Source organism: Polypterus senegalus, chromosome 5 (genome assembly GCF_016835505.1).
Source record: "Polypterus senegalus isolate Bchr_013 chromosome 5, ASM1683550v1, whole genome shotgun sequence".
Lineage (NCBI taxonomy): Eukaryota > Metazoa > Chordata > Cladistia > Polypteriformes > Polypteridae > Polypterus > Polypterus senegalus.
This window is the reverse complement of record NC_053158.1, coordinates 59,789,055-59,806,799: the sequence shown is the minus strand read 5'-3', so window position 1 is coordinate 59,806,799 and position 17,745 is coordinate 59,789,055. Positions and strand designations below refer to the sequence as shown.

The 17,745-nt window shown below is 35.1% G+C and overlaps 1 protein-coding gene across 8 annotated transcripts in view; it reads right to left on the bottom strand.

Moving 5' to 3' along the window:
• LOC120530300 (carbohydrate sulfotransferase 9-like) overlaps positions 1-17,745 on the bottom strand; it is a 155,782-nt gene that overhangs the window by 66,788 nt on the left and 71,249 nt on the right. The window contains exon 1 of one of the 8 annotated variants that reach the window (XM_039754671.1): positions 12,156-12,272. The exons of the other annotated variants lie outside the window; for them this stretch is intronic. Within the exon in view, the coding sequence (XP_039610605.1) occupies positions 12,156-12,261 (106 nt within the window). The 5' untranslated portion in view covers positions 12,262-12,272. Of the gene's footprint in view, positions 1-12,155; positions 12,273-17,745 lie in introns of those variants that run through there. 8 annotated transcript variants of the gene reach the window in all.

The following is a 17,745-nucleotide window of genomic DNA, read 5'->3' as shown; positions in this document are numbered from 1 at the left end:
CCTAGTTAATGAGCTTTGAAGTTCATAAGCACAACTGGTGAAGGTTATGCTGGTAAACATTGCATTTATCCTTCACTTTATTTAAGCTTTGCCTGTATTTACGTTTTGCAGATGCATGCTTACACATGCTCTTCTCTAGCTTCTTCTTATTTGCCCGTTTTATTTTTTATTGCATGCTTCATTCAGTCCTTCCTAAATAGAGAATATGCACTAATAAAACCTTTTGAGGAAAAATGAAGATGCTATTTTTATTTTAAAACAATTTTTCATACAGACATACTCTACTAAGCAGCAGAAACCCTACTACCTAGGATGTAGCTGCAACAATGGCTAGAGCAAACCCTTCTAAATGGCAGCCTAGTGCCACACAGCAGAAGTGGAAGAGTTTATAGTTTGCAAAGGAGATAGATGTGGGTGCCATATTGAAAGCAACCTTGCTAAGGAAAAGCACAGAGCACGAGGAGGAGAAACCATGTGTAAAGCAACACATTCATCTTTCCAAAGATAGTCCATTAATTAATTAATTGCTGCGTACAAACAGATTTCATTTTTGTGTTAGCAAAAAAGGGACCACTGTGTGAGAAACCTCAAGACTAACTGGTTGCACCTTGTAGACTGTAATGCAAAGCTGTAATACATATATAACTCACTCACTCATTAACTAAAATGATGATATTTCGATATGCCAATATTTAGAAAAACCAAATACCCCAAAATCACAAAAATAATTTTTTAGAAAAATGAAAATTAGAGGACAGATTTTTTTATTTGCTGGTATTTATCATTAATAATGCTCAAGTGAGTGGGCCATTCTAAAGCACCACATCCTCCATTTCACCACATCACTGACAGTGATCACTCAGAAAGCTCTCTGCAGAGATGAACTGAAAGAAGCAAATTTCGACAAAGCTTGAAGACGACATGTTTAGCAATTGCTTGCTAGACAGAGTAGCTGAGAGCTTAGTCAATTTCAAGCAACTGATCCAGTAAGTAAGGTATTTAATATATATTATCCCCTGTCCTGTCATCTTCTCTGCAGGTTTCAGCAAATGCTGAAGTTGGGCTACAATTCCCATCAGCCAGTACACTGCTCCAGATTTCAACAAAACTCACAAAGTTTAAATAAGAGCCTCTATAAAACAGCAATGCCATCAAAAGTAGTAACTGCTGCATTTTTTTTTCTAAACCACTTTGGACTACAGCATTTATCTTAGAGCATTGTCTCTCACCCTTTATGACCTTGGAACCCAATTTACCTTTTTAAGTTCCTTGGTGACCCACAGACAGCATTTGAAGAATGGAGAGGGGATTTCCCCTTCATGAATTGAGCATGATTAGAAGAGCAGGGAAAGGGAATGCTCTCTTGGTGAAACAAGTGTAGTTACAAATACAGAAAAAATATCATGCAGCATTGTTGATTGCTTTGGTGTACCAGGGGCTGTGTTACATGTGACAAAAAATCTGACAAATTCATTAAACTCTTTTTTTATCAGTGTATAGCTTTTTGAAAAAGCCAATAGTGCTGTCCCGCCTGCAAATTGCCATTAACTTTGCAATACCAATCAATGATCAGCATCAAGGAAAAAAAAAAAGAGGAATTATACTGTACAATGAAAGGAAGAAATGCAAATTAACCGATTTATCCATGCCACGATTGAATAGAATGAAGTATTTCTATAATATATAACAACATTTTAAAATCCCTTCCTTTCAAAGATCCCAGAGTACAGTGAAGAAAGGATCTCTTACTCAATATGTTAGAAAAGAAGTGGAAGGCAGCCATGGAGAGAATTCACTCTAGCTTCATATGCGCAACAGTTAAAATTATTTTATTATTTAACTTAAAATGTTTTATCAAGCACATCTGTCTCATTTAAAACTATCCAAAAATGTTTCCAGGGCAAGATCCAACCTGCGAATGTTGCAATCGAGCTCCAGCCTCATTCGTCCATGTTTTGGGCATGTACCAAATTATGATCATTCTGGATCATTCACTCCTGATCCATTAATAGCTGTGTTTGGTGTACTCTCAGACAGGCTTAAAGAAGGAAAAACTAATTTAATTGCCTTTACTTCACTATTAGCACGCAGACTTATCTTGCTCAACTGGAAGAATCCTAGCCCACCTCTTTTAAGTCAGTGGGTAACTAATGTTGTACACTTTTTGAAATTGGAAAAAATCTAATTCTCACTAAGAGCATCTGTTCAAAACTTTTTTTTAAAAACCTGGCAGGATGTAATCAATAACATTTTAGAATAAACATTTATTTTGGGGAAAAGGATTCTTTCCCCAGGGTGGCACGGTGGCGCAGTGGTAGCGCTACTGCCTCGCAGTAAGGAGACCTGGGTTCACTTCCCGGGTCCTCCCTGCGTGGAGTTTGCATATTCTCACCGCGGTTTTTCAAAATGTGATAAAATGAGAACGGGATAGTGCTCTTGAGTGATTAAAAGTAGTTGTAACTTTTGTTGTTGTTTTTTTTTCTGGTAGACATTTATTCATATTCGTTGTATACTGAGGCAGTACTAATTTTATGCTTTTGATGCTAATGGAGAGCTGAGATTTTTTTAGCAGTTTTATGCATTAAATAAATCAACTTTAAGTCATATTTGTAACATTACCAAATACTGCTTTAATACAGAGTTCTGGAAAAGGAAAGTACTTAGTTGAATTGTACTTTTGATATATCTTATTAACCAATGGCATAATAGCAAAGGTCCGTTGGCTTAGAAAATTTCCTGGGAAAAGTCAGCAAGTAAAGAATATGACACTTATTGAGTAAAATGACTGTGAAAACACTGTATGCATATAGTTATTATTGCAAAAACAAATTAACTTTGCTTTCGAATAACAGCCTGAAGTTAACAGTAGAAAAAAAGACTGCATTTTTATTGCAGCCTTTATTTGTACTACAAAACAAGTCAAAATTGAGGAGCCTTTTTTATATACTGTATATTAAAAGAGAAAGCAATGCAATTTATGTTGCATTTACATGATGCAAAGACCAAAATATTTTCTTTCTTTTTTTAACCTAACTAGAAGGACTAGGTACAATTAGATTTTTTAGTTAAAGGATAGTTCTTCTACGAAATTGTCTTGCTAGGTCATGCTGTAAATGTCAAAACACTAGAGTCCTTTCAGAAACAGTTAGACAGTTGGGGGCCAATTAGATTCTTTCATTAAAGGGCAGTTAATCTACAGAATGGTATGCCAGGTCATAACATAAACGCTAAAACATTGGGGTGCTTTTGAGAGACAGCAAAACAGTAGGGCGCCAATTAGGTGAACAAGCTTTGATGGGCAGTACATCAGTTTTTCCATTCTAAACATTTTATGTTCTTTTTATTTTGATGATCCAAAAGACGTCATCTTATTAAGTTTGCAAAGCAGCCGTAGGCAAGCAATGATGTGCTGTGGTTGTGGCAACAGCAGAAAGAGCTCAAATGCTGCATATTTGTTATTCTGTTCTCTTAACGCTGTAAAAATTAAATTGTCTGCACCCCTGGTTACATATATAAATTATAACTTAAAATGCAGGAAACAGTATAAATTGTTCCACTTGTCATTTTCTCTCAGTTTTCCTCCCATTTGAAACATCTATTTCTGCATTTAGTATAGAAAAATGGGCAAAGATTAAATTACACATACTATCTCTGTGTAAATTTAAATTCAGAAATATCTTAAAATGATATATTTAAACAGTGGTTTACATTGCATCTTTGTATGTATTGAAGTACTTTGACTTTGGTAACCAAGGTGTTAGCAATGAAATGTCCGACATGTAACAAAAAAATGATTAATCAAAAAGTAAAACCTTGGAAAAATGTTTTCGGCATTAAAGTCACAAAATTCTCTTATCTGGATGCAGTAATGACTCAAGGGTAATATGCTATGAGTATATGTAATGTAATGTTCCAGTGTGTTTAGCAGTCATGCAGATCACATAGCCACATAAACATACAAAAGTAATTTTAAGAAATACTGTAATAATTACAATAGCTATCAGATCACACTACAAAATACTGTTTGGCATTGTATTTGTATTAATTAACACTTTTTATTTATAATTTTTTAAGAAATATAACTTGGTTATTTACAATCATTAACAACAATAACACTATAAATAGAAGCCCCAATATATGCACTTTATAAAACAGTCTTTTTTCTGTGAAGCAATCATTTAAATGTCTAGACAGTCCTTTCTTGTGTTCAGAAAATAACTGTCATAACTAATCAAACTGATACCTGGATCCATCCATTTTGTGATAACAACAGGATGAAAGAAGATTTGCAGGATATAGTTGTGCACACAACCACAAAAGCCATCGTTTCACCTAACATGCACATTTTTCACATGTTGGCTGGAACGTCACAAAATGAATATTATTGCTAATTCTATGGCTTAACTTATAGCAATTGCAATCAATGGGGTGCACTTAAGTGAACCACAAACAAAAATGATTAAAGTCTAGGTAAACACAAAATGAGTACTTTATTAAAATAAGCAGGGAAGGATCACAATGAATGAAGAAGGGGAACTGATCTCTCTGTAGGGCTACTGGATCACTTCACCATTAAAACATGAAATAACACACCTTCTTGACAACCTTCTTTTATCTGCTACCTCTTCTTCCTGCCACTTGAGCCCTTAGCACTCGCTTTACTCCTAACTCCAAGCTCTGATTAAAGCTCAGAAGGGTCCTTTGAGCCGAAGCACAAAGAAATTTTAGGTCAAACCCACATCTGTAAAACCCATAAACTCCCAGGACTGCCAAATTGTAGTTTTTCCTGGTGGCAAAAAGTAATCCTACCATTGTTTCATATAAAAATAACAGGTGTTGTTGTGTGAGGAACAACAACTCTATAGAATAAATGTTGAGGCATCAACCCGGCTGTCCCAGTTTACTTCAAAGTGTTTTTAAGGAAAAAAAAAATGGCGCTTGGTGGGGCAAGTAACAAAAACACTTTTAAGAAAATAGTCTTTATGGGGCTTGCTTGCAATGGCAAAGCTATCCTTTTTCCTTGTGCTCAATTTGGGAGCTCCATATTGCAGGTCGCTCATTCAGCTGAATGATGCCTCCTGCCAGCCGGTTTAGAATTTATTGGCAGGAGACCGGAAGGTGTGCGTTTGTAGGATCTGTTGCACTTAATGGGTGTCTCCTAGGTACTGAGAAAGGGAAAAGGAGAGGACATGATAAGTGCCAGCTCCACCCTCTTATTCCAAAGGGGCCGTAAATAACTCAGATGAGCCTTGAAGGTGATCCTCTGAAGCACATGTGAGACATAGGCAACTTTGTTGTGTCAGTGCCCATTAAAAGGAAACAACAATTGGCTGCTGCCATTATTTAGAATGGGTGACTGAAGTGAAATTTTGTTACATCTTCCAGTAACCCTCCAATATATGAGCTCCCTGGCTAGGTAGTGTTAGTAATGGCACCACATCTCAAATGTTAAACATACTGCAGTTGCACCCCTAAACATCCACCATCAATTGCTACAGTAATCAAACAATAAATCTTTTTCTTGATTATGTATCTCAAATAGCTTGAATTGAATACAAATGCAATAAACATTACTAACCTAATTATTAATTAAAAGTGTATTATTTGTGCTTTGAATATTTCTTTATGTTATAATCAATCACTGATAGGTTAAATCCATGTGTAACTTGTATTACTGTAGAAGTGAATATATCATTACTTCTTTACTAGGAATAAACAGTAATATAATAAAACATACATATGAAATATTTTGCAATGCTTAAATCTAACATCTATTTTCACTTTCAATAATAATCTAAATCATTATATCCGGGGTACTCCACTTTTCATCCACACCACAAAGACATGAACGTTAGCTTAAATGGCAGCTATCATTAGACACACTATGAAGTGCACTTTTTTTCTGTATCTGCAAAAACATGTTCTCATCACCCGAATAGCTAAAAAAAAAAAAATCAGATCAGTGCTTCAGATCTTTCCCCCACTGCATAAGAATATTGAAATTTGTTAATTCCTAACTCAAGTCCACTGTCCTGTTTTTCTCTCTCTCTCACTGATCTATAAATGTATTGTAAAAATGTTTTACTGTCACTGGAAGTGGGCATGGCCATTCTTCCACAGTGTCAATCGAGCAGATAACACAGTGTTGCTCAGTAAGTAATCGAGTACTGTGACTTTCTGAAATTCCAATAAAGAAAAGCCTGTACCCATGTTTATATTTACTTTTACAGCATTGCCAATGTAATCACAATGAAAGCTAATACTGAGGCATCATGCTGAAATTATTCTATTTAAAAGTTTTACAGTCACATAATTTACATCTCTTTCACTACATTTTACAATTTGCTGGGTATGCTAGTTAGTTTGTTAGAGTTGTCAACCTTTAACAAAAGAAATGGTCACATAATCATAGGTCAAGTTTGGAAATCATTCTGTGTGGACTAATATTAGTAAAAGTAAAAATAAAACATTTCTTGTGTGCCCAGAATCAAAGTTGTTTGAGAAAACATGCATTGTTTTTTTATCTTATTGTTTTGTTTCTTTACATTTTGGGTGATGCACACACACATCATATTCACATGTATGCAAGGGTTCATTAGAATCATTCTGAATAGAAATACAAGCCTTATTGATCATTCTTGACTAAGTTTTATTTTGTAAAAAAGTGAAGATATTTGTTTCACTATAATGAACAAACTAAGAAAGAGAAAAAACTTTACTAGGAGGAGAAAAAAAGATTGTTTATCTACAATTAAAAAAACAGTGAGAGATAAACAAAGGTACAGTTTCATATTAGAAAAAAGGACAATGTAGACTAGGAAAAAATGTAAAGATATGCTAATCAACACAACCAATACAAAAAAGGAGATGCCTTTCTGTTAAATTCAGTATTTGTAGTTTGAATGTGGTTCTCCATATGGACTTACTTTTAGAGGAAAATTAGCTTCATACATATCATTAAGGAACTTGAATTTTGCCTTTTAAGTAATAATAAAACCAGCAAGCTAAGCAACTAGTTTGTCAGTTTGAGGCATGGGCTTCATGCCAGTCCACCCCCTTCTTTCACATATATTTTTCCCATGCCCACTCCCATCCTCCTCCATTGCTTGGCAATAATAATTGGGCTGAAGTCACATAAAAGGAGAGACAAGAGACGAATAAAATGTGACAAGGAACCCTGCTTTAGCTCTTTGCCCTTGTACTAACAGCTCAGAAGCATTAGTAGCCTACCTGAATTTGCTCCCAAGATCAATGTCTAATATTTAGGATTAATGTTTTTAAGTTCTGCCTTTTGGTTTATTAGGTTACAGTAGCTCTTCTGGTGTAATGTGTGCCTTTTTATGCACCAACTACTGCCTGTTTTGACCCTGCTTTTTCAGAACTAACTTTAATTAATGTTTTACCTTATCTGGTATCTTGCTTGTCTGTACACACCCCAGTACATGTAGCCTTCTATGCTTGAAGGGTTGTCATCTTATTAGCTACAATTACAGCAACAGATGTCTTATACTCTGTCCTGACTACATAAAAGATTCCTTTGTTTTAGAAGAGCTAGGTTAGTTGTGATATTGGTTGCTAGTTCCACATACCAGAAGACCTACATAATGACTCTGATTTTTGAGTACCAATAACGCACTAAGAAAATATTGTACCACTAATGGTAACTGGCACCATAACCTCTGGATCTCTCCAACACATCTTCGTTGAGTTTAGCCTACCAGGACTGTGAAAGTTAGTGAGATCTGAGAAGTGATTACATCAGTGGAATATCAGTGTAACTGAAGCACTTTCCACAAGATATACTTTAATAGAATGGGATTTAATTATTCATCATATTATCAACAACCTATATGAATATAAATACTTATATAAATATTTAATATACTAGATTATTAATTATTTGCAGTTTTTTCCACTTTTTTTCATCAAGACTGATTATCATATTGTATTACCTCCATGCATCACTTGGGCTCAGATGAGCCCAAAAGTATTACACCTGAGCATTTCTTAGGTTAAACTAGATTGTTTGCATGTAGTGATAAGCTCAAACAATATTCTGGTGCCATCTAGTGGATAAAATAATTTCATGCTGCAAATAAATCATTAATATTTCTATGTACTTTGTCATTTTGTAGTAACTCCTCAATATTCATGAGTGAGGCAGGCCCTTTGACCAAAATGCCTAATAGCATGCTAACAAACAAATGTAAAGCCAGTTTTAGAACAAAGTGAAACTGAGCCATTAGTTGAATCAAGCAATATTCATTCATCAGATTTTGATACAGATAGTGAAACTGATGCATACAACACTGTATAATGAAACTGGCATGACATACCTGGTGAATTTAGTTTTCTTTTGAAGCTTCATCGTGCATGTAAGGTAAAATGATTGCGATCAAGTGGAAGGACAACAAAGACATTACCTTCCTAAGCACTGTGGCAGTCATTAGGCTTTGTGTTGTGGTAGCCTACAATAACCCAATGTACAGCATCAATCGTGTACATCAAGTAATGACATTTTACTCTCTCATGTCTATTCTCTCATGAAATTCAAATTTATTGTACTAGATGGATTACTGGGAGTTATTAAATGTAAAATGATTGGATTCAAAATACAGTTCATTGTAAACTACATTGGGGCCATTTTAGCAACAATGCAAGAATTCCATTCATGTTTTATTCCTTACACAATGGTCTCCTTCATATCATACATGATATAGATATGGAATAGATAGATTTTATACATATATACACATACTGTATATATTTTATAATGCACAACAATAGTCTTTTTACTAACTCTAAGATCTAGCTCGACACTTTAAGGCTGTTGTCAAACAATACATATTTGTGATAAAGATGGTATGGCAATCAAGGGACATTTTAACTTTCCAGACACTGACTAGTCAACCCCCTTGGAATTACAGAAAAGCAAAATGAAATGGTGCTCATGGGAAATAACTGTTTTCTAATGTAGCTAGTTTCAAGAACGGACCCGGTCATCTTTTTGAACAATAAAGACAGAATTAAAAGAAAGCTACTGATATTTTAAACAATAGTGATCAAAACATAATTACTGTATATTTAAATGTAAAAAGAATGTATATCTGCAGCAAATGGATGTTACATTTTTTTTGTTTTTACAGAAAATTATACCTTAACTTCAGTTTGTTTTGAAAAGATAGATTTAAATACAATTTTTCTTCATTAGATATTTATTAGGGTAAATATGAATACTGCCTGAAGAAACTGTGGCAAAGCAAACACAAATACATGGAAATTTAGACCATAAAGGTCTGCACAAAACCCCCTTTCACTATCATTAATATTACTATAGTGCAGTGAAGTTCATACAATTTTCATTCATTATATGAGCCATATAAATAATAAATAAGTTGGTCCTAGAATACAACTGTTGGGGCTCTCAATTATTTTTGTACATTTTCTAATAAATAATATTTAAATCCTACCTTATAATAGATAAAAATATTGCAGTTTGTTTTTCGCATCTGTTGAGAAAATACAAAATGAACTTTGCCGGTTTTATTTCATAACGTTACACATTTGTAATTGATACTTGATGGAATAATGGACAATTACTAAAATACAGCTGCAACTATGAACTATTATTTTCCTCTTTATTATAAATCCTTTAATATTTCCAAAAACAAACGGCTCAGCCATTCTGGATAATAGGTTATTAAATTTTACAGTCCCCTTAAGCAAGAACTGCACTTTCAATATTTCACTTTTTTTAACTCTTTCTTCAGAGAATCTACACAGAGTACAGAAAGTATTAGCATATTTTTAGCATTAAAATAGTCCACATGATATCTTTATTAAATTCCACAAAGACCATTTAACCACAGCACTCAATTTAGTTTACTAGTCCATGTATATTTTCTTTTAACCCTGCTCTTTTTATTTTGTACCTTAATTTGTCATTTTGTTCTGTAGCTGTGCTGGAACTACGTATTTCCTTGTGCTACATTTTTATGCCACAACTATCTTTATCACACTATGGTATGTAAAACAAACATGTCTGGTGTGTTTCTAAGCTGAACCCGATGTCTGCCAGAGGCACATTAATTATATCACTTGGGTGTGCACTTATTCCTAATACTGCCCTGGTAAATGGCAAATTTGCATTATAATATTTTTAGACTTGTAATAGCAAATGCTCTTAATGGTTTAAAAAAAACAAACAAGGTTTGATTTAAAGCTTTTACAAGTTATTTGTGAAAAATTGTTCTAGTTTTATTGAGCACCACACATGCACTATGAATTAAAGTTCAAATAATTATAACTACTTGTAGGATGTTTTTTCTACCCTTATTAGGTGACTGATGAGAAGTCTGCCATTATCACCAAATGGCATCACACATAGCTCCTCTTTTTGTGCTTTTCACCATATATGATCCAACAACACCTCAGGTGAACTTTTCGGTAACCTCCACTCTAAGAGTAAGAATTGTAATATCATTTACATAAAGAAAATAAGAATGCTTGCCAGGTTATTCTGACAAAATTATCTAACCCTGAACACAAAGATCACAAAAGACAATGAAAAATTTAATTCAGATGATTAAACTAACACTTCTCGGAGTCCAATCATTGATAGCAACAACAAACAGGCCTGACAAGAGGGGGAGAGAGAGAATAAATGGCTCTAGGTCCTATGCAGAGCACCAACATACTGTTCTTTATTTAATAAACCCCACAGGGTGCCCCACCCTACCCTCAACTGGCATAAAATATCCCCTTCCTTCTTCTAATAGCATGGAACCCCATGAGGGAAAACTCTTTTCACTGCCATTAAACCACAAAGGGCCCACTGTTGGATTTTTACCACCCCTGACAAGAAAAAAGGGTTCAAGAGTACACACATCTTTAACACCATTAATAATGATGAATTTCAAAGGAGCATAAATCACTTATGTAAACTAAGTAAGCTTAATTTGGATACAAAATGATCATCACATAAAACATTTGCACACAATGAATTAATTTTCTGCACAGAGTGTTGGGGTGTGACCGTATTTTCCAGAGCTGAAACAAACTGAGTAAGAATGTCAATCTTTTGAAATATGAGTCATTTAAAACATCAAAAGGTATATTGGAGAAATACACAATTAGCCTAGATTGTGGTATCATCAATGATCCTTAATTTTCTCAGGATAATAAATACATACCACTTTCATCTGGCCAATATTCAATGCCCCGAATGATTAAAAGAGAGCAATGAACTCAGTAATAGGGGACTAACCATGTGTAAGAAATTGACACTGCTACTGATCTTTCTTTATAAGCACTCAGATGTGAAGCCAGTATATAGTGTTAATGGTCTGAACATGACAACATGCTGTTTATATGGGTCTTCTAATGTTAGCAATAAATTTTGCCTAGGATAAAATGTTCCCACTACAACAGTGCTGTAATTGCAGATTCAGCATTATTTTGCTATTTAAAGATTTTGTAAATGCTCCCCCTGTATCCATAGGTTGCACTTTGGGGTACTTCAGTCTTCCTCACACATTCAGATCATGTTCATTTTAGCGATTCCATACTGGCTCTGTAAGTGTAACCAGGGGTATGTGCTTGAGAGATACCTGTCTTGTACCCAATGCTGTCAGGGCAGGCATCAGCATCCCTCAAACCTCAATCATGTTATGCTAGTTCGACAATATATGCTACAGATTTCTTGCCAAGTTACCTGCAACATGTAAATCAGATTTCCAAATTTTCAAGTATTAATTGCCAATTATATGGTGCGCAGTTCATGGTGTTTGGATGGTCCACAAGTATGGCAGTTAGCTATTTGCTGAATTTAGTACAAAAATCAACAAAAAATGTTCTGTGCTATTTAAAATTCAGTAGTGTCAGCAGATGCAAAACAGAGAAACAGTTAAAAAACCTTTATTACTACTTGGTTTTAGGATGGATATTCCTTTAGGAAGCACTTGACAGATTAGAAACCCTTTACATTTACAAGTAAATCATCCACAAGACCAATACATTATGCTGACAATTTTATGTCTGGAGAGGGGCAAGGGGTATTATTTCTGTCTTCAAGATGTTCAGATTCAAAATGTAGTACATTCAGACATGTCCATATGGGAAACGGTTTAAGGACTCTGGTGATGGTAATTACTCACTGAACCAGGGGTTGATGCTGCAGTCTGATAGCTTCTGTCTTCCTCCCTCTGCAGAACGGAAGACTGAAACCACTCCACCACTGATGTCACTTCCGTTGTCCACCATCCTGGACCCGCTGAGTGACTATATAACCCGGGAACTGGCCATATTGTTCTCAGTTCTGTTCCAATTTCTCATCTGGAAAGACATCTCCGCAAGTTTACTGTGTGTTGCATTTTTGTATATTCTTTCCAATTATATGGGGGTCATCAAATTGGTGTCACAACTGCTTCATTTCATTGTGTCCTCTTTTTACAACAGTAATAGAATATATTATTCAGTCCTCCTGAAAGGTTAGAGGATTCTGGTGTAAAAACTGTTTTTGAACTCAATGGACCATAGTAGAGTGAAAAATACTTCAAACAATTTTAATACGTTTTGATTACATCTTGCCTGAAAAAGAGGCTTGAGTTGCCTTGAAAGCTTGCATATTGTAACCTTTTTAGCTAGCCATTAAAATGTGTAATTTTGCTTGATTTATCATTATATCCATAATGGCTAACACAGTACAACACCCTAGTACTACAAACAAGTTTAGTTATACAAGATGTTGTGCAGGTTAAAGAGATGAAAAATATCTTAAATATTTATTATATATAATTTGTTTAATAAAAAAAGCTACATTTGAAACTGGTCTATCTTTCCTATTTAAAACACATAGTGTTATGTTTTTTGTTGAGAAAGATATGTAGTTGGTTCTGACTGGTTTAAAGTGCTCTACAGAACATCATCTAGTAAAGTGGTTCAAGATGGTAAAATATATAGGAATCTGCTTGCATCAAAGCAAAAGTGTGCCATTGCTCATACTAAATGGCTGTCTTTGTGATTATTTTGCTGAGCTTTGCTATGCACGTAGTTCACAGACCTGGTTTGACTTTCAGTGTGATGCATACAGGTCCTTTAGGTCCTTTAGTCTGGGAGGACACTGCAGTTCTCCATGTAAGCTCCAAACACTCCAAACTCGCATTTACAGTTTTGAACTGGATAACTATTGAAGGCTGAACATGTAATGTTGCTTTAAAATTTGCGGAACTGATAAATATTTTATTACATTATGTATTTTAAAACATTCTACAATAGTTCATATTATAATGTGTTTTCAGTACAGTATACCATACATACAGTATAATGAGGGCAATTATACTGTAGGTGTTTAAAACTGTGGATTCAAGCCAACAGTTTTGAAAACAACAACAATAACAAGTATTCTCCTTATGAAATTACACAATGCATAAAGAGGCACAGTTACTTGCACAATTGTGTGGGTGTACAATCTGGCAATCAGCTTAGGTGAGGCAAAGGATTTCAATAATAAGTTAGTGTAAATGTGCTTTATAAATTAAAGACTAATTGTCAAACTTCAGGATTGTGCTTTTATTTTAATTGATACTTCACAAATGTTACATGGCAAAAGTTCTCTCTCTTATAGAAACTGTTTTCTCTAATGACCATATTTTTAAGTTAATTAAGAATGCGTTAACTCTTAAGCACATTTACTGATGTTTATGGAAGAGCAGGACTGGTTTACTACCTCACTATTTTCATTCTACCTGAATGCAAATCCTAGTAAATAAAATATGCTACAAAAAAACCATATGACAATTAATGGATGTTCACTGAAGAATGAATGCCACTGTCCCTTTTCTGTTATGCAGATTCTGTAGAGTAATTAGCAAACATTCAAATTTCAGCAAATTTAAAAGGGTTAAAAATAGAAATAGACTAATACTAAATCACTCTGAAGGTGTTGCATAGAGGTTGTGTCATTTTATAGGTTAGGATTGTGTATTGACCATTTATTAAATCAAAATCCCTTGAGGTTCATGTTCAAAATAGTGAAACATTAAATTGGCCCAGTGACAAGTATAGATCCTTCCCACCCACAAAGAGGTCTAAAAATATGAAAACAATTATGTAATTCTGTATTTTGGGTTAATTATTTCTTAAATTTTTTTATTCACCAAAAAAAAACAAAAAAAAACACTAAAAATTAACTTATTCCATTTATCAAAAAAAAAATCCACTCTGCACAACAAATACCTTTGTAACATTCGTAATCCAAATAGACTGTAACAAAATGAGCATTCCTTTTTAAGTGATAATGGCAGAATGTTATAATGCATTAAATCACTGCATCCACTAAAATGGAAAATTCCCTGACAACATCTGCATATGTGCACTTTTAAATTTACTGTATTTATAAATAAAAAAATGCTCAGCCACAAATTATTTCTCTTAATTGCTGTACATTGCAATGCCGAGGACTGTTGGAATTAGTCATATCATTATTAAAAATTGCGAAAGTTTGGCTAAATGGGGCAGAATTAAAGCTCCGGAACTGTTTTGCATGAACTAAATGAAACACATTCAAAGCACCCAGTGAACAACAACAGCAACAACATTTATTTCTGTAGAACATTATTCTTCACAGGATGTAGCTTGAGTTGCTTTGCAAATGATCAAAGAAACAGCTGCAAGAAAAGAAAAACAAATGTGTAAAAACTAATACATAAAATAGATCTATAATCAGTAGAACAGTAGAGTCTTTATATAGGTGCTGGTCATAAAATTAGAATATCATGACAAAGTTGATTTATTTCAGTAATTCCGTTCAAAAAGTGAAACTTGTATGTTAAATGCATTCATTACACACAGACTGATGTATTTCAAATGTTTATTTCTTTTAATTTTGATGATTATAACTGACAACTAATGAAAGTCCCAAATTCAGTATCTCGGAAAATTAGAATATTGTGAAAAGGTTCAATATTGAAGACACCTGGTGCCACAGTCTAATCAGCTAATTAACTCAAAACACCTGCAAAAGCCTTTAAATGGTCTATCAGTTTAGTTCTGTGGGCTACACAATCATGGGGAAGACTGCTGTCTTGACAATTGTCCAAAAGACGACCATTGACACCTTGCACAAGAAGGGCCAGGCACAAAAGGTCACTGCTAAAGAGGCTGGCTGTTCACAAAGCTCTGTGTCCAAGCACATTAATAGAGAGGCGAAGAGAAGGACAAGATGTGGTAGAAAAAAGCGTACAAGCAATAGGGATAACCGCACACTGGAGAGGATTGTGAAACAAAACCCATTCAAAACTGTGGGGGAGATTCACAAAGAGTGGACTGCAGTTGGAGTCAGTGCTTGAAGAACCACCACGCACAGACGTATGCAAGACATGGGTTTCAGCTGTCGCATTACTTGTGTCAAGCCACTCTTGAACAAGAGACAGTGTCAGAAGCGTCTCGCCTGGGCTAAAGACAAAAAGGACTGGACTGCTGCTGAGTGGTCCAAAGTTATGTTCTCTGATGAAAGTAAATTTTGCATTTCCTTTGGAAATCAAGGTCCCAGAGTCTGTAGGAAGAGAGGAGAGGCACAGAATCCACGTTGCTTGAGGTCCAGTGTAAAGTTTCCACAGTCAGTGATGGTTTGGGGTACCATGTCACCTACTGGTGTTGGTCCATTGTGTTTTCTGAGGTCCAACGTCAACGCATCCGTCTATCAGGATGTTTTAGAGCACTTCATGCTTCCTGCTGCTGACGAACTTTATGGAGATGCAGATTTCATATTCCAACAGGACCTGGCACCTGCACACAGTGCTAAAACTACCAGTACCTGGTTTAAGGACCATGGCATCCCTGTTCTTGATTGGCCAGCAAACTCACCTGACCTTAACCCCATAGAAAATCTAAGGGGTATTGTGAAGAGGAAGATGCAATATGCCGGACCCAACAATTCAGAAGAGCTGAAGGCCACTGTCAGAGCAACATGGGCTCTCATAACACCTGAGCAGTGCCACAGACTGATCGACTCCATGCCACGCCGCATTGCTGCAGTAATCCAGGCCAAAGGAGCTCCAACTAATTATTGAGTGCTGTACATGCTCATACTTTTCATGTTCATACCTTTCAGTTGGCCAACATTTCTTAAAATCCTTTTTTTGCATTGGTCTTAACTGATATTCTAATTTTCCGAGATACTGAATTTGGGACGTTCATTAGTTGTCAGTTATAATCATCAAAATTAAAAAAAATAAACATTTGAAAAACATCAGTCTGTGTGTAATGAATGAATCTAATATACAAGTTTCACTTTTTGAATGGAATTACTGAAGTAAATCAACTTTGTCATGATATTCTAATTTTATGACCAGCACCTGTATATAATGTATTCTAAATCTCTAAAGATGAGTCAGATGATAAGGTCAGATGACAGGGAAGACAGAAAAAATAAAACTCCACATAAGCTAGACAGGGAAAAAAAATGTCAAGGGTTCCATGGCCAAAAAGACTGTCCAGCCCTCACTGAGCATGCCGCCCAACATAAACGTATTACAAATTAAACATGCACATTTTGGGGGCATAGAGTAGGAGGAAAACTGGAGTATCCAGAAGAACACTAAGAACAATGATTAGACTCAGGATTCAAGGCAGCAGCATGCCACATTACAGATTGTACAATTTTTTCGAAATAAACTTTTGAGACTTGTCAAGCTATGCTTGTCAACCCAGTCATCTATTTTAAGCATATAAACACTTGCATATGAAAAGTAAGAATCCAAGCAGAACTCAACCTGAGTGAACTTGACACCCAAGTAAGAGAATACAAAATGAATGAGAAAATCATTAAGGGAAAGACACTGCTTTAATATACTTGCCAATTAATAACAAGACTGTCTGGAAATTAATCCACCCTTTTTGGGTTCAAGAAAATAAAGCATAATGTAGGGGCAAGGCCAACTGTATGTTTAACTTGTTACAATTTACCAGAGACAGGATAAGGAGTACATTCAGCAAAAAAGCAGTCATGTGTAAGGTGTTAAGGGGGTTAATTCAGTTTAAAGCATCACAGGAAGGCAATATACAAAGACTGGCTGAAGCAAGCATCTCCCCATGACAGTGGAATGGATTAAGTCAATTTGATGGTAGAAAGATACTGCAGACATAACAGATAAACATTTGCTTTCATAAGTTACTTTGAAAAAGGAAAAAAATGCTTTCACTTTATTTTTGCCCTTCTTTCTTATTACCAGGCTTCTAGTAATGATTCATGTTACCTAATGACTATAAATTCCCATTGGCAACATTCAAAGGATGCGGATACTACACAGATGCAGCAGGAGTTATCAAGTAATAAATCATAATGTTAATATCATCCAGAGTATATAGAATTAAAAAGACTAGTATGGCTATAAAAAGATTTTTGAAGGTGGAGATGACAGTATTTAACAAACCAAGCAAATGTTCCCAACTTTTTTTTTCCTGATCATTTGATACACAAAGACAGAAAGTCAAAAGCTGTGGGTGGTAGTATAACTGACCTAGGCACTATCCCTCCTGTGGGGTTTTAGACCAAGAAAGGTACACAAACCTACCATTAGAATAGAAAGAGTTCAGACATCTTAATTGCCTTGTCTGGAGAGAAAGCTGACATTGTTCTACTTTAAGCCAATTCCTGCTGCTAAACCAGACGCAGCCCCTGACAAGCAGGGTCTGCAAGCAAACTCTAATTATCCACGAGTGGAGATAAATGGGAATACACTGTTC